General features: G+C 34.8%; 2 protein-coding genes across 2 annotated transcripts in view; one reads left to right on the top strand and one right to left on the bottom strand.

Annotated features, from left to right (window-relative positions):
* The first annotated feature begins 925 nt into the window (after nt 1-925).
* On the top strand, nt 926-8,315 carry LOC123713436 (fatty-acid amide hydrolase 2-B-like). Its single transcript, XM_045667102.1, has 13 exons — nt 926-1,117; nt 1,192-1,258; nt 1,599-1,865; nt 2,159-2,285; nt 2,543-2,714; nt 2,801-2,925; nt 3,069-3,158; nt 3,270-3,415; nt 3,821-3,903; nt 4,563-4,740; nt 5,246-5,368; nt 6,177-6,314; nt 7,638-8,315. Exons 2-13 carry the CDS (start codon nt 1,211-1,213, stop codon nt 7,782-7,784), a joined length of 1,644 nt encoding a protein of 547 aa, XP_045523058.1. The 5' UTR covers nt 926-1,117; nt 1,192-1,210; the 3' UTR covers nt 7,785-8,315.
* Nucleotides 8,316-10,049: 1,734 nt separating this feature from the next.
* Nucleotides 10,050-22,312, bottom strand: part of LOC123713393 (S-adenosylmethionine decarboxylase proenzyme) — a 29,257-nt gene continuing 16,994 nt past the window's right edge. The window contains exons 3-8 of the mRNA XM_045667020.1: nt 18,103-18,304; nt 14,885-14,981; nt 14,146-14,303; nt 13,230-13,322; nt 11,835-11,990; nt 10,050-11,658 (exon numbers count right to left, since the gene is read on the bottom strand). Of these exons, the coding sequence (XP_045522976.1) occupies nt 11,521-11,658; nt 11,835-11,990; nt 13,230-13,322; nt 14,146-14,303; nt 14,885-14,981; nt 18,103-18,304 (844 nt within the window). The 3' untranslated portion in view covers nt 10,050-11,520. The remainder of the gene's footprint in view (nt 11,659-11,834; nt 11,991-13,229; nt 13,323-14,145; nt 14,304-14,884; nt 14,982-18,102; nt 18,305-22,312) is intronic.

Consider the following 22,312-nt stretch of genomic DNA (forward strand, 5'->3'; position numbering starts at 1 on the left):
AACATAGCTACTATTATGTTACAGTATTACCGTACTGTATAATTTGGAATTGTAGAACAAGCACGTACTATCAATTATACCGCGAAAGCGTAATTCTAATCTTTTTTACAGCTCTAATAAAGCTCGAACTATGAAAGTACCTAGACTTAACCAGACGTTTCCACAAGCCGAACTGCGAATCCTTAAATAGGCAGAGCGTCAGGCAGCTCATAGAGCTACCGAGACACCAGAGCAGTCTCAAGATAGGCGTCAACAGCACGCTGAGTATCTCAACGGGTTGCAGAGACACCTGAACAGTCTGAAGCTCGACGTCTTCAGCAGGCGAGTTACATGGCGTCCCAAAGAGCTACAGAAACCGTTGAAGCTGCTGAAGCTCGACAGCGACGAATAATATTTACAAGAAACGTTTAATGTATTTAAATTTTTGAATTAGCCACGTACGTATTATTGTATTCAACGTAGTGTGACGTGCCCGTCGACGGGCGCTCGAGAATAACAGATGCGAAATAGGGACCCTAACCGGAATTTAATAGGTAGGTATTAAGAAAGTTTCCGTTTAAAAATACATACAAATTCTGTTGTGTTATAACGCCTGACAACCTTAATTAATTATCACAATGGACACAATTATGCACTGAAGCAGTAGCGTATGGCCCTTTTATACGCTTCAGTATAAGGCCCCGTAATATGTCCCGTAAAACAGTTATAGAGTTACAGAATGATAAGAGTAAATCTTCAGATTGAAATTTCCAGATGAATCTAATCTAAATAGGCTTGCTTTGTAGACAACTACAGCCTGCAGCAATTCCACGACGTTTATTGCCCAATGCAAATGATTTTTTATATACTATGGTTCAGAGTATTTTATTCTGTGATGTTATATTTTCTAGTTCTGTGCATTGTGACTTTATTGTCTTGTTTGTGTGTTATTAATTTCTAATCCCGATATTTCAATGGAAAGTTTCAAGACTTTCAAGAAAAATTTTGAAACAGTTTTATACGTATATGTACAGTTTTAGAGTCATAAGTCAATGGCCAATGCAGAAGAGAATTAATTAAAAAGGCCGCCATTCGTCGTATGATTGGACTTTGTTTCTTGTAAAGTGATAATATACTAGTATGAATATATTTCTGTTTTAATTAGATTTTATTGTCTACTTAATCCGACATTTTATGTATTATTTTCTTTAGGTAATTCCATATATTTATTATGTCATTAGAAAAAGATAAATCTATAAAGACAGACAATAAGAAAGAGGTAAGATAAAACAACATATTTGCTAATATCATAAAGATTATTTACTGCTAAAACAAGTTTTAATTTAGATTAGTACTCTCATGTGAATAGTGAGCACTAGTTTGACTTAGATGAACCCAGTTTGTTTCATAATTCAAGACACATAATTTTCTAATAAGCGATTGTATGTACAGCCTTTACTTATAGAATAATGCAAAGATAATAAATAGTTTGCTCACAAGCGTAACCTTACCTAAGCGATAACAATATTAAATCATTCTTGTGTATTCATTTAATATCTCTAAGTGGCAAACATTACTTTGTAATTTACAAATTATTGATAAAAAATTTATAATTTCAGGGTTGCAATAATAAAACAAGTAAGATTTTGAAAGGCGTCACCATGAGCTTATTGAAGCAATTATTTTTCTGCTTTCGCTTGTATCTGGAAATGTGCATAGATTTTCTATTTTCATTATACTGGGATGGACAGCGTAGAACAATACCATCATTGGAGAAAAAACATAATTTGCTTAAAGAAAGTGCTGTGACTTTGGCGGCAAAGATAAGAAATAAGGAATTAAAGTCGAGAGATTTAGTGGCCACTTGCATTGAAAGGATTAAAATTGTATGTTTCATCAGTTGTTTATTTTTAAATTAATATATAATGATATCTAATTAGCAACATCTTTAAAATTATAAAATATAAATTTCATAAGAGTTACACCAAACTAGGTCAAAAATTGGTCCATTTTAAATTTGAGGTAATTATTAATCCAGTTAACTAGCTGGACCTCATTACCTTGGACCTTATTTAGGTGCATCATTTAAAAAAATATTTAATTAAAACGGACCTATTTCACTGTCTAAGTGCGGAAACTGAGTCCACAAAGTAATTAAGAATTGTTACTACTTTAATAGGTGAATCCTTATTTAAACGCAATAACTGATGAGAGATTTGAGGATGCGTTAAAAGATGCTGAGGAGGTGGATAGAATGATAGAAAAGGGCTTGTCAGATGAGGAATTTGAGAAGAAACCCTTCCTAGGTGAGTTAGTGACAATTACAACTGTGAAAGTTGTAAAGAATATGCACCTAGAAGCAAATAATTTAATAACAACATCTTTAATTATTAAAGCTACATACAACAACTAATAGTTGTAATAATGGGTGTTGCTTTTTGTAATTTATATAAAAAAGCCCACAACCCATATATGCTGTGTGTTCTCCCTGGTTGAATAAATATAATAAAAAACAGAATGGATTATATATAATTATTTAGTAAATAAATGTAAATTAAATTAGGCGTTCCATTCACGGCGAAAGAGAGCCACGGTGTACTTGGTATGTTACATACACTCGGTGTGACCGCTAGAAGCGGCGCACGTGCAACTGAGGACGCGGAATGCGTACGTCTGTTGCGAAATGCCGGAGCGATACCTGTAGCTGTCACGAATGTACCAGAGATTAATAAATGGTGAGCTGGGATAAAAATTTACTGAATATCTATTTTAACGAATTCCAAGTGCTCCAGAAGAATTTAACTCAGTGTATATGTTTCAGGCAAGAAACACGCAATATGTTGTTCGGACAGACTAACAATCCATACCATACAGGGCGAACTGTCGGAGGCTCTAGTGGTGGTGAAGCCGCTCTTTGCGCAGCCCTTGCTAGCCCCATATCGCTGTGTAAGAATTGTAAAATATTTTATTTGTTCAGACTATTTAAACAAGCAAGCATACCACATAACTCATTTTTCTGCATATTGTAGAATTATATAATATCATTGGAAAAACAAAAAAAAAATCAGTTTTTGTATTTCCTATTTCAGGTTCCGATATTGGTGGTTCGACTCGTATGCCTGCATTTTACTCTGGACTTTATGGCCTCAATCCTACAGCTGGTCACACCAGTCTTAAAGGTATGTTTTTGTTGTAGGCTTGCAACACTAGTTAAAAAGTAGTAGTTTTTATATTAAGTTTTCAGTTGTCATATTCAATTAAAGAATATTAAATTATATTTATATTCAAAGGATCTGTACTCCGAACTGGTCTGAACCCTACAATGGCATCGATTGGCTTTGTAAGTAAACACCTGGAAGATCTAGCGCCTCTCACTAAAGTCGTAGCCGCAGATAAGGCGGATCTACTCGACCTGGATAAGAAAATTGATATTAAGGTAAATTATATGAATCCTCATCGACAATTCGCGATAAATTAGTAGAATTACAGATCACAAATGATACCGTACGTAAGTCTACGAACGTATACGTTCGCGCACGTACTTTATCTGCAGTTTCATATTCTAATGTTATATATGGATGATATAATCTTGTCATTGGTCCATAGCAAATTTTCATTTAAGTCATATTTCATGTTACAAACTAAAAAATAGTCAAAAATTCAGAGCATATTGCTACCGGCGATAAACCAAGATTAGGTTACACTAGTACCTTCATCATTTATAAACTGATTTTAACATATTTTGAATATTATATTAAAATTCAGTAATAAAAACATGTTACTGGTTTCGTATTGTTAGAGTTGAAACCAAATTTTCAAATAAATTTTTATTCATTTGTAGGACGTGAAATATTTCTACACGGAGTGTGCCAAGGATCTCCGCGTGAGCCCTGTTTGTTCTGAACTGAGAAAAGCAATGAGAAGGTATTTGCAAATCATAAATAGTGATTTTGTAAGTTTAATCTTTCCGTTTTGATTTAAAAACAGTTTATTAACAACACGAACTTATATGATCTTTATACAGCATATAGAAATAAATAATCGTTCAATACATTGAACTATCTTGATAATACAATAGCAATGGATAGAAATATTTTTATTTAATATAAAAATATAACTATTGAAATGACGTATACGTACGTCACTTATACGTACGTATGTACGTGAACCGGTGCAGATTTTCCTTTACATGAGCTTTGCAAGTTTTCGAATATATCTTTGGTGGGGTTACAAGTGTAGGTATGATCAATGTCTCATCATTAAATGATTAAAAAATATATTTTAATTAAAAATAATAATGTTATATTAGAGATTATTTAATAAGAGAACACGATGTCATTTGTTTAATTAGAATGTAATACATTTTGTGTGTTCAAGTGGAGTCGAGAATGAGCTATATGTCACTATAGGATCCGCAACAACCTGTAAACTTAAAATATACAAGAAAATATGACTTCACATATTGTACACACAAAACACACATCAATTATAATTGTTTTACCGATCCTTGAGTTCATTTGCTCACTGATCGACGCACTGGCATCGATAATAATAACTATCTGGCTAATTTTTAAATATTGCAGAGTAATAAAGCGTCTATCCGACGAATGCCCCAGTTCCCCCACTCCGTACTACCACAGTGGGTTTAATTATATGTACACGTTATGGAGGCATGCTATGACTAAAGAGAACGAACGCTTTGCAAGTCTGCTTCTCGATAATGTGGGAGAGGTTCACGGATTAACGGAATTGGGAAAGAAGGTAGAATGACTATTTTCCTAATTTAGTAACTTTTACAGGCCTGGATTCTAGACTATTTCGCAAATTTAGTAAATTAGACAAAACGTATTTATAATTCCCTAGTATACAAACTTTTATTTTAATACAATTTTCTGTACATTCTAAGGATTCTATTTACTTGGGAATTCTTAAATATAATAATTTAATTATGTTATTAAAACTAAGTTTTATGCAATGTATAAAGCATTTAATAGGATTTTAACAATTAACATTTGCGTACAACGCAAATTAATGTTCATGTGTTGGGACTTCAAACAACTTTTCTACAACAGTAACTGTATGAAAATGGTCACGTGACCAGAGCGTGTAATTTCATTCCCGTAGTAAGCCGTTCCAAGTGCTTACGTCTGGGTAATTTAGATTTAAATTAAATATATATGTATGTTTCTTAACTATATTCTAATACACGCCGATTCTCGTTCGACTTCACCGTTGGAGAAAGTCCTAAATTTCATATTTTTTGCAGTTGGTAGGAAAATCAGAATTTACAGCCGCAGCTATTATAAAAGTGTTGGATGACCAAGTGTTGCCACCTGTTAATCAAGAATGGGGAGACAAACTTGTAGAGGAATTGAAGAAAGATCTTGTGGTATGTTGTTGTAAAATAAGTGTTGTTTGATGATTTGCTATTTTAAAAGAGTACCGTGAGTTTTTTACGCCGGCTTTTTCTCTCGGCCTACATCCTCCGTCTCCTTTGCCGATGAGTAGGGATGTCTTCTTATTTAAATTTAATAACGTGGAATAAGTGATACTTGTATCCATAATAAACATCTTTTTATTTTATGTAAATACTTTGTTCCTTTCATATTTAATATAAAAAATAAGTCATGTACATAAGTTGTAATTGCTTTGTTTTATTCAATTATTTTTTTTGAACTAACTATATGTTGTAATACAATGTACGAATAATATAATGTATATGTCGCAGTAAAATAGTTATATCAGAGTGTTAATTGAATCTCTAGACTCTAGACTCTAATTAAAGATCGATATTCCTTAACATCGCTAGCATTTTGATTCAAACAAAGCAGCGTCGAAAACGTTTAACTATCTGTCTGACCGAAAGCCAGCGTGTTGATTAACAATGTAAAACAAGACTCCGCCATGACTATTTCATTTGTTATTGTTATTTCGGTGTCATCGTGAAGAACTGAGAGCTTGGAAATTTCGTATTTTGCTTTATTGTAAATGGTTAAGTTAGGTTAGGTTAGTCTTGTTGCCTAGGAACGTTTAGGAAACTCGTTAAACGTTTCGTTCACTCACTTGTCTGACGGAACTTTAGCGACTTGATTGAATATATTTTATCGATCTTTATTAATTAACTGTCTAGAAATTCAATTCACTCTCTGATATAACTACTTTACTGTGACATATACATATCAGCATTTTATTTTCAGAACACCCTTGGTACAAATGGTGTGTTAATATTCCCATCAGCACCTCAGCCTGCGCCATACCACTACAGCCTGTATCTTCGGCCCTTCAATTTCTCATACTGGGGGATATTCAACGTCCTGCATTTGCCTTCCATCCAGGTATTGAAGTATTTGTATTTTTATATATATATGTTTTATTAATTATACCGACTGAATAAAGAAAATTAATATATTTTATAAACCAAAATTTATCAAAATTCTAGCGGGCGTTAGACAATAGATCAAATTTGACACTGACAGTGACAATTTCATTTCTTTCACGATACCTATGCTAAATATATGAATATAGGTTATTTGACAGTATGATAATAGTTTTATGATGATAATCTGTATAAAATATGTGTTTAATTATCATGTTAATAATCATTAATGTGTATAAAAAAATATTACGCTAATTAAGTTCGGTTGCGGTTGTTGTATGGATATGTTCAAATGAAACACTTTGTTTTAAACTGGATAGCAATTGGCTTTAATTGTTTAAAACATGAGCTTATAACTAAAATAACATTAGGGGTAGTGGATTTGCGACGCTGGATTAACAAAAACTAATTCAAGAGTTCGTAAATCTAAGAGACACTTATGTTATTGGACATTATTGGAAACGAGAGTTAAAATATAATTTGAGTCTGCTAAAAACTAAAGGGCTCATATTGGCTTCAAGTGCAATAATTGTTTACGCTTCTAATTATTAACTAATATATATGTAACTCAACTAATGTTAGGTTAGAATCGTCACAGATTAGTCGAAAATTGCTTGTAAACAATGACTTCGCCTGTTAAATCTCAATACTGTATTGAGAGTTAACTTCGTCAAAGACTTTCTTTGATCCAAATATATATTTATGTAATTTAAGAGTGACAATGAACACGTTCTTGACATATAAAAATAACATGGTTAATATCTGGTTGGATTATCTTCAAGCGCAGATGCTCTACCATGTTCCGTCACCAATAACAATTGCATAAAATATAAAATTTTTAAATTGCATATTTGTATTTCTTAATATATTTTCGTTTTTTTTATCGTTTTAATGTTGTGCACACTTGTCATTGACACACATCCATGTACAGTAATCCCCCCTATAACGAGAGTTTTTGACGCAGGCTTCTTCTCTCGGCCTACATCCTCTGTCTTCTTTGCCGACGAGTAGGGAAGTCTACGTATTCAAAATTTAATGACGTGGAATAAGTGATACTTGTATCTTATGTTCCATAATAAACATTTTTTATTGTATTTTTTTAACGTAATTTCTATCCCCTGTATAACGCGGTACGGGAAGTATATATATATATATATATATATATATATATATCCTATAAAGCGGAGATTTCTCAAGTTATATTTTGTCTTTTTCTATGTCGCGTTCTATTGGTATGCCTTTTTAAAATAGAGAAATAAATGATATATTTCCATTTATACAGATTCCTCTAGGTCTCAACGCGGAAGGCATTCCTCTCGGAATCCAAGTCGTGGCTGGACCGCGACAAGACGCCCTCTGCCTGACAGTTGCGAAGCATTTGCAAACTATGTTCGGTGGATATGTACCGCCTTGTACTATTCATGATTAACATAAGAGAAAGATATAGTAATTATATATTTTAGATGTTATTGTAAAGGGATCGGGCTTGGATCTGGATTATGGTGAAATGTATTGTCTGTCTGTATATTAGCTTATAAATTCATTCAATGCTATATTTATTGACGCTTTAGTGTGCGACTCTCATCCCTGAGGTCGTAGGTTTGATCTCCTATGGACATTTAACATTCGCTCGAACGATGAAGGAAAACACCGTGGAACCGACATGTCTTAGACAGAAATGATCGACGAATTAAATGATCATGAAATAAATACAGAAATCTGTGGCCTAGACCTAAAAAGATTATAATAACGCCACTGATTTATTTTATTTTTATATAATATTTTACAAGAAAACTTTACAGCGCCATCTAGTGGCACGTAAACAATACTTTTTGTATAGATTTTTTATTATATTATTACAATTACACCATTGATTTGCAATACTCTAATTGGTGATATATTTTATACTGTTGAGGTGAAGGTGATGTTGGAAATTTAAATAAACTGTTTTTTAAATATATTTTTGTATTTGAGTCAGATATGCTACCCCTTTAACTTTTTTCATCTATCTTATATAGTTATAGTTTATATATAATAATAAACACTGATAATTCTACAATAAACAATATTAAATACCAACTTTATAACTAATATAACAAGTAGCAATACTCTGATTTTTCATTTCGTAGAATTCTGCCATTTCATAAGTGTTGCTACTAAAAAAGTTAGCCACTGAAAAAGGGACAAATTTGACCAAATTTAGGGCAATATAATAAAATGCTTCGTATTTTTTATGTTTTACCTACAAAAAAGTCCTTAATATTGACTTACTCAAGTGAACTAATGCAAAAAATAACGAATATTTCAATATCATGAACAATATATAGAATTAAGTTTAATTACTTTATTTTATTCTTTTAAAAAGATACGTCACTCGCCGTAAATCCACCTTTGATGTGGAGGATTGTACTTAATAAAATGGATACATTCACTAACAAAATAATATGTACGCATAGACTAAGATGTTCACTCGTATTATAATTGAAAAATGTGCATGGCCAAAAAGGTTTGCAATCTCTGATATGTGAAAGTTGTCAGAATTCAGCGGAATTAAAAATCAGAGTATATATGTATCGCTAGCGTGCGTAACGACTCGCTAACGAAGGAGTCTGTTGTGACTATACAAAGTTGTGACCTTTTCTCTCCATTTACATTATACACAAGATACACTGATATAGAAAGCTGTCTCAGAGCCACAGCTGCTCATAACCCACCATACAGGATACACTCCATACAGCCTCTACAAGAGACGGCTGAATCTCATTCTTTCTGAACATGAGTATTGCGAAAGCTGTATTGAAAATTATTTTTCCGTCATTAATTATATACCATTGATAATGGTTTCCATTATCGAGAACAAAGAGATTATACGTTATTACACTGAAAATGTTTAGAACGGGCCAGTGAGATACATTGCTAATGAAAACTTTTTTGAATTTCAATTTTAGAACTCTTTGGTAACCTAATGTAGTAATTGCATTCATATGTCATTTGTTTTTGTGAATTGGCGGCAAATCTAAAACTCTTGTTACACGTGAAAATGAACCTAACGTGAGAAAATTTTCGATCAATGATTTATTATGATTTTCGTTGTGGACTTACCCAACAACAAAGCTATGATAGGCTGCGATTAACATTTCTTAATGAAGCCCCATCTCGTGCCACTATTTACAATTGGTTCAACGAGTTTAAGCGTGGACGTAGACTCAATGATGATCCGCGTGACGGACGTCCTTTAACAGCGACTACTGAAGATAGCATCAGTGCTGTGCGACACATGATAGAGCCTAGGCATTGGTATGAATCAAGTTCAAAAAATATTACACAACAATTAGGCGTAAGGAAGCTTTGTACTAGATTGTTTCCCCATACTTTAACCGACGACCAGAAACACCTTCGCATGGACTGGTGTCGCCAAATGTTAGATAAGTTCAACAGCGGTGACTCATGCTGTATTTGACACGGTCACGACATATTGCTACGAACCCGAAACCAAAAACAATCTTAGCTCAGACAAGCTCAGTGGGTGTTTCAATAAACGACGACGACGATGTGTAGAGAGAAACGGAGATTACTTCGAAAAACAATAAAAGTATTAGCAACTTTCCACATTAAGAAGGTAATTTGCACAGACGAAAAATGTGTGATCGGTTAGAGTAAAGAGGTCTCAGGTCTGATAAATGAAACATAGGAATTGAGAGAAAATGATTTATTGAAATAAACACACCCCAAGCTCGCCAGCGTCTCTGACGCTCCCCACCATCACTTATCGCAACAAATGGACTTAATCTATCTCTTACTCTTATTATTTACAATATATTGTACATTTGTGCCAAATCTATCACTACTTTAACGTCACAGCTACGTCAATAACTTTTATTATCATATAAATTCATATTTCTCTAATGTCTAAATAATCTAGAAACATCTTTTCGTATGTCAATTTCGAAAACACGAATTAATACAATATCACTAACGCAATGGAATGGTAAAATATTTTTACATAGTTATTGTAAACTATAACGGATACGGCTCGACGCCATATTGCCAAATTGACATGTCAAATGTCAAGTTACAAATACGATTGATGCGTTCCGTTTCACGTAATAACTTGTCAATTTACGCTGAGTCTGCGACATAAATTCCAAATCTTTTAAATGCATTTTTAAATAAGCAAATTTGACATTGTACTTGTCTCATCAATAATTAAAATACTCTTTGAGCGCAGACTTAGCGTATTTATGTCAACATCTATAAAAGCACAATTACCTACAAATTAACGAAATCTGGATTGTCAATATCACTTTACAAATATCAGACTATATCGGATTTTGAACCCTAAATATGGCACCCTGTTACAAAATTCACATCAGGGCTAAATTTAAGACCACTAAAAAAAGTTACTCTAATTATAAATCTCGAGCTTAATTTGTCGCAAATGAATTTGAAAAAGCTCAGTGACGAAGCAAAGCTTGGTGCCTTTTGACAGCTGTCGTATCTCGAAACGTCAAACCGATCTCTCAGCTGTCAAAACTATCGAGAAAGCGCTATTGGTATTATACAAGGAATTTTGAATATTTTTAAAGGTGTAAAGATCTAGGTTTGATTCTAGGCGATGAATATTTGTTTTTTTATAGAAAATACTTGTCTTAATTTTTTTTAAGTCACGAAAATATATCTATTGTACGTTTCTTTCTACGGTATATAAAATGAAATAAGCACCAATAGCGTATAGCGATAGTAATAGCGACATTAATCAGAGGCCAACTTTATTAAAATCCTTCATATATTGCGTCCGCTTTAAGCACCTGAAACTGAGAAAAGAAGCAAATTGAAGCTATGGACAACTCTATAGGCCTGTCAATCTAGATCTACAGATCCAGACAAATTCTAGGTCTGCTCGTCGCCATACACTACGACATCTATGTTAAGGGTTGTTAAGAGCTACTCCTAAGAGACGTCTCGGGGCGTCATGCCCCACTGGCCCGGCACTTGCAGGCCAATATCGCAGACACGATCCGCCTCAGCAGGGTTGGGCGGAATCGGCAGGGCGGGTCGTCGTAGACGCGCGGCGCGGTGGAGGCGAGTATCGTGTGAATGTCCCGAGCGGGGGTTTTGGGGCGAAAGCGCGGTGGGGCTGGGGCGGGGCGTCGTGGAGCGCGCCCTCAGCTCGGGAACTTGTTGTAGAGCGCGTAGTGGAGCTCGTAGCCCGAGAAGCGGCAGTGCTGGGCTTCCTTCTGCTCGAAGCCGCTCAGGGAGTGGTAGGCCTTCAGCTCGGGCAGCGGCTCGGTGCCGGGCGCGTCCTGTAAATATAGAAATTCTATAATTCTACTGAAATTTAATTAAATTGAGTTTTTATCATTAGATTCAACGAAGATACAGCACAATATAGTAATGTCCTCCTCCTCGAATAATAGATCATTATAAATAATATATTAATAAAGTCTAAATGTCTAGTCTAGAATTGTCTCTAACTTACCGGTGTATGGAATATGGTGAGGATAAACTTGGCAGGTCTGAAAGCGGCGAGCACAGCCCGCAGAACGCGATCGTAGCGCTCGACTGGTACGTTTGACTCGAACGAGACGTACGAACACGACCGCTCGGGCGTTATATGGATGGTCATGTAGTAACCCTGCAATTCGTAACTCCATATTACGTCACTTGAATATCGTCGAAACGTTAAAATTACTGAACTGACTAAATTGCTGAAAGACAACCAGTCTTTATGCAAAGACAATTCATTGTGGCAATATAGTTTTCATATATAGTCATGGGGGCCGTTCAAGATTAAGTAAGCATTATAGGGGCGAGGAGAGGCGGGGGTATTTGATTTTGTTATTTGGTGATTACGTCAATTGTAATTATTTACTTTTTTACACATTTTCGAAGATTCCTACAAAAAATTATTACGTTTATGTACTATTTTTGAGAGCTTTGCCGACTTTTGCTGACACAGGGGGGGGGTTAAATTGCAGTAAATCTGCTTACGTAATACTTGAACGGTATTGGCATGAAACTTATGAATAATTGTCGTAAGTTATTACACATGTTATTTTTTAGGTGTACGGTTTTTATTGGTATTCCTCCTTTTTGCTGACTGTACGGTTCCTGGGTCAACAGAGTAATTTAAATTTTGCTCTATATTGACCACTCGCGTAAAACAAAGGCAAAAAGTCAATTCTAAATGAATGTAAATTCCGAATAGAGTAAAACCTGCGTCTCTCTGAACCCTCGGGGCGTAACTCCGATTTAGGTAATCGCCACGCTTATAAAACTAAAATTATATATTAGATTGATAATTGATCGTAAAACAGATTCAGAAAATGACTTAAAAAATAAATTTACGCTAAAGTCATAGTTAACTTTTATCTTGGAAAGGACAGTTCCCTTACGGCGTTGTCCTTCAACACAATCCTATCATTGTAAATTTAAGTGATAGTTTTAAAAGGCTTGATACAAGTTATTGTAAGTGATTATTGAAAAGGACCAAACCATTGTAATTAGTGTCAGTGCACTCTGCACTTAGTGTAAGTTTTAGGTATAAAGAGTCACTGGGGGTGCTCACGAAATGTTTTACTATTGAATACAGAAGACGTTACGGTGCGTTTCATGGGAGGTCAAGAATCTCCGAAAATAGCGTGACGTAATACTTTAACTGCTTGTAAGTGAAAAAAATAGTACACAAGAACAGAGACAAAGTCTTTCCCTTAAGAGACTTAGTAATGTTATTGGACACATTCTCATGTTAAATATCCTTACTACTAAATAAGGTATCGTAATAAATCGTAATGATAAAAAAGTGAGTTTTTTCAATAGATTCCTGAAAACATTGCTTATTACAAAAATGATATAAATAGGAAAAATTACTTACATCTTTAGCAACTCCATTCATGGAATATCCACAGGGATCGAACAGATAGTCGTCAATCACCATTCCCGGGATTATTTGGTCAATTCCCGACGCCTGTTAACAAACCATATACTTATAAACGTCTTTTAGTACGTAGTCTCGTTTGTTTCGGGCCGTCCAAAAAGGGGAGTCTTTGCAGCCCATGGACTCGCTTTTTATATTCTGATGTTTCATTACGTAGAATTATGACATTTCATAAAGTCTCAGTATCAGTGTTGCTACTAAAAAAGTTCTCCACCGAAACTGAGGAAATTTGACCCATTTGACGGCAATAAAATAAATTGCTACGTATTTTTTTTATTTACTTACTCAAGTGATATAATACAAAAATAACGAATATTACAATATCACGAACAATATATCGATATATTCTTTAGCTGGCATCACTGCCTATTAATTCCAGGTTTAGTTTACCTTTAAATTTTTTTTTTATTATTTGTGACGAAAGAAGGCGTAATTATCACTCGCCGTAAATCCACCTTTAATGTGGAGGAATGTACTTAATAAAATGGATACATTCACTAACAAATAAAATGTATAGACTAAGATGTTCACTCGTATTAAAATTGAAAAATTTGCCCGGCCAAAAAGGTTTGCAATCTCTGACATGTCAGAAAATGACAGCTGTCAGAATTCTACGGAATTAAACAACAGAGTATAGTGAGTACGTTGCCGGCCTTCGAGGGAGAAGTAAACGCTTACTTTCAATAATTGGAAGTCTCATCTCTCAAACATATGGGGAATCGACACTCCGAGAATACTGGGAGTCGTTTCCACACTACGCTGGTTCTTAAAAGGAAATGTCTTGTGAAGCGGTTAATTAGAAAATATTTGTTAATATTAATTTCCACGACATTATAAGGCATAAAATAAATACCTTAGTCGCCTGCGCAGAATCAGCGGAATTGGCACGTGTGAATATATCCATGACGGTGGGGTCCAGCTCCGACATCAGTATCTCTATGGTCTGGTCTGGTTCGGGAACTTCCCGATCAGTAACCTCGCGTTGCTCCTTTTCAAGTGCGTCAACTGTTCCTATAAAGGCAGGAAAGATTGTAATAATTAATTAAATATCGTAAAAGAATTAACATTTAGTATTGTCTTTCTTTATAAGTTTATAATAATAATACATAGCTTCAATCCGTTTAAAAATTGTTTTCTTAATGTGTAAAAGCTATGTTAACGAAAGATAAAACTATTTTTATACATATTTTATCAGGTTTTATTTCCAGTCCACACTCTCTACTTGTGTCTTCTAGGGATTGAAGCGTGTTTTAAGTCTTCATTCAGTTCAGAATAGTTCTGATTAATACCTGCTGCTAAGTTTCATCATCGGACGTCAAAGCATAATACGAAATTCCAAATCACCTCGACGTCCGTCTTTCCACAACTAGCCATTTTTTAAGGAAGTTTTTGCCGCGCACCACCACTATGTGGAACCAGTTGCATTTTCGAACCAATTTGACTTAAGAGTCCACCAAGGATTGTACTAATTACTAAAAAGCTGGCAGCCTTTGGCATTTAGTGCCCATGGGCGGCGGTATCACTTATCAGGTGTGCCTCCTGGCCGTTTGCCCTGTTCTATAAAAATATACTAAGCCTTCCTATATTTATACCTTCAAGCGGCAAAAGCGTGTAGAGGTACCAGCAATCCTTCTCCGGGCCCATGATATAAGCTCGTCCGTCACCGAAGAACGAATCCAGAAGCTCGACCTGTAATTATAAAATTCAAAATTATTTTGGTTTATAGAATAACACAAGTGTGGGGCACTTAACACTCCAGCAATGCGATATCTCAAAAACTACTGAAGTTTTTTTTGATTATACTTTAACAGTTTCCAGATGGAACATACCTGATTGAAAGAACCAAAGAAAGACTTTTAATTCCCGAGAAATTCGTAAACATACATAAGCAATGTAGCCATCATAAATCTTAAGCTTATCATCACCTATTAACATTGAATGACGGAAAGTGAAAACAATACATATAAAGCCTTTACCTTTAAACAACGCTATAACCTTTCAAACGGAAATTATAGTCTAATTCATGGTTGTTTCTTAAGCAGAAAATAGACTTCTATAGAATAGGGGGCAAACGGGCAGGAGGCTAACCTAAGTGCCACCGATGGGCACTCAATGTCAGAGGGCTTGCAACGCACTCGCGTTGCTGGCCTTTTAAGAATTGGTACGCTTTTTTGTTGAATGACCCTATATCGAATTAGTTCGAAAGTACTACAGTGGGCAGCTGGTTCCACATAGCGGTGGTGCGCGGCAAAAACTGCCTTAAAAACGCTCAGTTGTGGATGGACGTCGAAGCGTTACGGGTGGAATTTCGTATTCTGCAGGTGCATGCGATAGAATTGCCCAGAATAGAGTGGCAGTACAACATCTTTACATACATCTTTGTATCACTCAGATATCGTTATCCATTTCGTGATATTTTTTTTCTTATAGGCAAGTACGATCAGACTTCTGTGCCTGACAAACGCTGTTGACTTAGGTCTAAAGCACGCCGGTTTCCTCACGATGTTTTTCTTCACCACGCGAGTGTTATATGTGCATGCCATGTGTACCAATGGACTTATTATACGACTGGTTCAGAGTCGCACGCTTTAGCGATGATATATAAATACATGCTAAATAATTCATTTAGGGAAAGAGTGAAGTCGAACTACTGCCCAAAAAACAATGGGAGCGGAGCAATGAAATCAAAAAGATTCACTATACGAACTGACCAGGGCGAAAACTTAGATCACCGAAGCGCTAACTCGCGGCTTACAGGTGACATCAACACGGATAGGCCATATTGATGGGTGTACAGAGAAAAAATGGACCGAAATGAATGGGGCTGGAGTCCCCTCAGGGAAAAAGAACCATGGGAATACCACAAAAGCGATGGGCCGACTACATCTTACAGGTTTCTTCACAGATCCAACTGGAAAGTTCAGGAGGAGGCATTTACCCAAAAGGGGTCCATACTGCAGAACACGAATGGAAATAACAATAACTAACGTAGACTATGCAAATAATAACGAAACCTATTAAATTTTATTATTATTATATAAATAATATGTAACTGTCAGTATATAAAGACAATTTGCTAATCGTGATAATAAAAACATCCTCTATTTACAGTCAGTGAATCTCTTCATAGAACCGTGTTATTGAAACTTCTGCGAAGGAAGAAACATTACGATAAACAATAAATGGTCTTCACTGAATTACTGTGTAACATTTGTCGTTTGATTTCATTTGTAAGTTTGTAGCAATGAAATCAAATTATCATTTATTCATGAAGAAAAACGTCAATAAATGCTATTAATTTAGATGAGAATAGCATTTAAAGCGTAAAACGGATGTGAAGAACTGGCAGTAACTAAGTCACTTTTAAACGCAATGATTTTGTCAAGAAAGTGTTTGTAAGTATAGAAAAACCTAGTTACTAGGGGCCGTTCAAGTATTACGTAAACACTATTGGGTCTTTGATTTTCTTATTTAATTACGTCAACAGTAATTATTTACTATTTTTACAAATATTACCCACACATTGTCTATTCTTGAACATGAAATGCATTTTCGAAGATTCCTACAAAAAATTAATACATTTATGAACTATTATTTTTGAGAGCTTTGCTGACTTTTGCTGACAAGAGGTGGGCGGGGGATAAATTTCAGTAAATCTGCTTACGTAATACTTGAACGGCTTCAATAAATAACGGTTCTAAAAACATGTGAGAAGAAAACGTAGAATCGTCCAATACGACTTGACATACAGGAGTCCTTAAAATAGAGATTCTTTCTTAGTCCCAAAGTTGCCTATAAAACAAAAAATTCATGAAACACAAACTATTAATTGGGGATTCATTCATTTAAAAGCAGCCCTATTCAATACAATTTTGTAACCAATTTGTTGCAAAACTTGCAGGAAACATTAGAAGCCAAACAATGATATCACGTCCGCTCTGCACTGTTTATTTTATTTTTGCTCTCAAACATCGCAGGTTAAAGTGAGGACACTCAGATACATACGAGCATATCTTATAGGGAGAATATACACGTTAGAAAATAACAATTTATAGACATAGACATAACATTTCTTACTAACAAAACACACACAGAAACACAGAAAATAACAATAATCAAAAATAAAAATAAATAAAAAAGAATAATAATAGAGAGAACACTTTTTTCTTTTAGAGAAAAAGGTTTGTTTGTGTAATGCGTGTGTGCTGTGGTTGTAATTGGCTCTGGCTCAGCATTATGCTGAGGAGCAGAGTTGCTCCACAGCGCTGGTCATTCTGCCAGAGACTACAGCAGCTAGTTTGCGCCTCAGTCAAAAAACAAATAAGAATCTAATACTCAGCAGAAACAAACAATAATAATAGTAGTAAAAGTTAGCAGTGTAAGTAATGAAGAAAAAAAATAAATTAAATTAAAAATAAGAATAATAAATATTGTTGGGCGGATTAAAAACTATATTTCGTGAGATTTTTGTTGAGTAAGTAGATGTTTTTTATAACTGCGACGAATATTTGATTTTAGTTGAACATTTTTCAACGGAGGAGGGATAATATTTCAACCTTTTGTCGCATTTATGAAGACATTATCCACCTAACCACAGGAAATATTTAAGGGAACGGGAAGACTTTGACTTTATTTAGCAGTAGTAACAATTTATTTTTCTTTAAAATACTAAATTGACTTATGTTTTCTTTTTCGTATATTTCGTTCAACAATAATCTGTTTTGACTTTATATAATGTCTAAGTGTTTTCTTCTATAATATTTGCGTAGCTGAAAGGTTAATAAATAAAATATATTAGAATTTCTCTCACCTCAGAATCAAAATTGTCGTGCGGCTTCAACTGGGCCTCAGGTCTAGCGAACTCGCGTCTAGAGTAGAAAACATTCTGCACCCTTGTATGGCCCGCAGTTTCGTACGCCAGCGCCAGCACTGCCCGTACGCATCGTAGCGGTGTCGTGCGTCCACACGTCTTTAGGATCCAACGGCGACGCGACACAAACATGCTGCTTTCACTGAAACAATTTTTTATTTTTAATTACTTAAGAGCTTTTAGAAAGCTCGTACACCGTACAAAGCTTGAAAGAAAAAAAACTCCTAAAATTACTGGTTCGATAACAAATATTTTTGTGTTTATTTAATATTTATTAAGGCGGTTATAATATAATAGGCATTGATTTATATCACCATGGGCGGACAGTGAATTTGTGGGCTCTATGATATTACGGGGAAATCCCCCGTAAAAGACGCACCGTGAAAAAATACCACCACAAGACTGTCAACTATCATTTACAAGCAAATGCTTAGCTTCTTTGGCCATATTGCCAGGAGAGATCCAACTGACAAGTCGAGGTCCATCGCCTACCCGTTGGTTTATTGGTTGGTTTTAAGAATTGAACATTGCTACTGCCATGAGACAAGCTCAGGATACAGTGGTGTGGATGAAGTAAATCGACGTATCGACTAAAGTTTTTTAACACTTACAATTTTCTAGAATATTACATATCTAGAATATTCAATAATTTCACGAATTTATAATAAAAACATAAAATATATTCCCTACAAGACATAATTTCAACCGCAATCACATTGTGCAATGTCTAGGCAATATCAAACAAAACACGTATTATTTGTACATGATAAAATCATTGTATTCATTCTAGTTATAGTTTGTTTAACGTTTAATTAATTATTTATAAGGACACGAATTTGACACACAAAAAAATTACCACCGCTTAACTTGGCTTTGACACCTACAAATCTTAGAATTCAAAACTGAAGGAGAGCAAGCTATGGAGAAAATACTGGGGAGGACAGCGCTAAGGAGCTGAACAGCCAGTTATATAGTTGTATATAGTGTTATACGTAATAAAAACACATCTAGGGAAGATGTGCCAATCAGAAACGATGCGAACAATTCGTCAAAAGCCCCACGAATTCCCGAAGTTTGTTAGTTAATTGACCATCTTTCCATTTGTCTCTCGTGCTCAATTAATGGTTTAATAATTAGGACAGAGAATCTTTAAGCATCTTATAAAACATAACATATGTTGACATACAGAAAGTCCTACAACTTAAAGATTTTTTTACAAATAATATTAGGTAAAACTCGTTCATGTTTTCCATTGTATAAACAGAGTGACGCAAAGAAAAAAAAACGTGTGTGTTAAGTACAGGTGTTGAAGCCTTAGAAGTTACTTCTTTGGTGTAACAAGATAAAAGTCTATCCAAAATTTTATTCTACATTTGTAGCAAAACACTAACAACAATATCCAACTTCAGGGTGTCGGGTTTTTGTGAAAAAAACATTTACTCTCATCATTTTTCCAAAAGTTATAACATCAAAAAATAAATAAATGGAAAAATGAAATGAAACATGGTTTTCGAAAAACGAATAGCTGCAAAAAAATTAATTTGGAATTCCAAACCAAAGACATATTTGAGGTCAAAGTGGCCAGTAAGACAAAACGCCGACTTCATATGTAAGGCCTCAATATGTAGTATAAAGTCAAGGCCTGGAATTATCTGCCATAAAGCAAACGTACGATAAAATTGTTTACCGTCTTCGCGACGTTTTGTCGATGTTTGATTTAACATTGTTATGATAGGAACGTGTTACCGGGTTAAATATTGTTACAAATGATTGGTTACCTTTAAAGACATTAAAATGGTACTCATATTGATCATATATCTCTAGTTATAATAAACATTTACCAAATGTTTTAAATTAAAGATATATTACAGTTACAGAGGACCACTATTAGAGTATGCCAATAGCATTTGGAATTATTAATTCATAAAACATATTATATATGTTCATTTCATAAAACATATTATGTATGGGCTCAAAGAAAAGCCACGAAGATGATCAGAGCACTTTGGAGCAAACCTTATGAGCTTCCGAAAGCACTTGAACTTACTGATTTAAGAAGTAGGTGATTAAGAGGTAACTTCATTAAAACCTACAAAATCCTTACTGGCCAATATAATGATCAACGTATTGAGAAGCTCTTAATTTTAAGTGAGAACTAGCGGCTGATAGGCTGCCGTAAAGTGTAATTAGTGCACCCACTTAGAACTCTTTTATAAACAGGTTGGATAATTTCTCCAAATCCGCTAATACGTGCGCATCAGCTTATTAAACTCCAAGTGTGTTAATCTCCATATATATTTATCTATATATAGATAAAAATGAATCCCTATATCCCTTGGTCACGGCATCACGCGTGAACGGCTGGACCGAATTCTTTTTTTTTCTTGTGTTTGTTATTGTCAGAAGAAGGTTCTTAGGAATGACAAAAAAAAAGAAAATTGCGCGGAAAATTAGAAAATTCAAGAATACCTAACCACCATATTATTAGGAGAGCACCATACTATTAAGGAGCAGTGTTGGCCTAGTGGCTTCAGCGTGCGACTCTCATCCCTGAGGTTCTAAGTTCGATCCCCGGCTGTGCCAATGACCAATGGGCTGTCTTCTATGTGCGCATTACCTCGAACGGTGAAGGAAAACATCGTGAGGAAACCGGCTTGCCTTAGACACAAAAAGTCGACGGCGTGCTTCAGGCACAGAAGGCTGATCACCTATTTGCCTATTAGATTAACAAATGATCATGAAACAGAAACCTGAGGCCCAGACCTAAAAGGGTTGTAGCGTTGATTTATTTATTTAACCACCATATTAAGTAATCCTAACTGTTGTTACTACAGCAAACTTTTTTGATGTAACCTTATGGCGTTTGACATAACATTGAATGAATGCGTGCTGCAAATATCGTCAAAGAAGATGTAAGAGAAATTAATATCGTTTAAAAGAAATGATTAGATCGGAGTAATTATACATATAAAATAATTACAGTCTAATAATTGTTTGTGGCATTAATCTTGAAAATACATGTTTTTACCATGGCCAGTTATATGTCGGAATACCAACAAATCCATTTATATACGCGCCAGAAAAACAAAACAAAGAATATTGTATATCATAAAGCATTAGAATAAACACTTTGTTTCTGAAATATATTTTAGACAATTATACCGATTCGAAATCAATATTATGAATAGTCAAGACAGGACAGCGTCGGTCAGGTCCGGTAGTATATATAAAAAAGTGGATTATCTTAATTCATATTTTCATTCAAAATCGCTTATAAAAATAAATTACGTTCTTATTCAAATAAGTCTCATTTATAGTATTAATCTCAATTCGGCCGAATTATCGCGCGGCTAATAATACATATATACTAAATTGAATCCTGCCGTTACAGGCCTATACATTGTTCTAATATTAGCAGCCTTATGCTGTTCATATTGGTAACATTTACCCATATAATATTAGGTCAATGTCATAGAAAATATCTAAGTCTTGTTGCTACCGAATGTACGGTGAGTAATATGTAAAAAAACAACTGCGTAGCAAACGACAGACGCGCAGGCCCCAATCGATCGTGTAACCGCTACATTACTACATACACAACAAATACTGATTCAAGTACCACAGGCCCATAGCTACCGATAGAAATCGAATCGCAAAACGATAGGATAACCACAGAGTCGGTTATATTCTATAATAGGTATTTATTTATTCGAGTTATATAATGACTTTGTTACAGATATATTCATGTTGAACTTATAATATTGGCTATTTACTACATTATATATAGACCATATTTTAAATGAATATTAAAGTTACAACAGTTTCATATTTCCACGCAAAATCCTTTGATAACATTATATAGATTTTTGAATGCTTTTTGGTTGACGTGGTTCTCGAGCTCATCTCGCTACTATTGCTCGTGTATATTATAAGGATTAGATTTTTTTTCATATAGAACGGGGGCAAACGGGCAGGAGGCTCAGCCGATGTTAAGTGATATCGCCGTACATTGACACTCAATGCCAGAGGTCTCGCGAGTGCGTTGCCGGCCTTTTAAGAATTAGTACGCGCCTTTCTTGAAAGACTCTAAGTACATTTGGTTCGGAAATACTTAAATGGGCAACTGGTTTCACATACTGGTGGTGCACGG

The sequence above is a fragment of the Pieris brassicae genome, chromosome 8, assembly GCF_905147105.1.
Source record: "Pieris brassicae chromosome 8, ilPieBrab1.1, whole genome shotgun sequence".
Taxonomy (NCBI): domain Eukaryota; kingdom Metazoa; phylum Arthropoda; class Insecta; order Lepidoptera; family Pieridae; genus Pieris; species Pieris brassicae.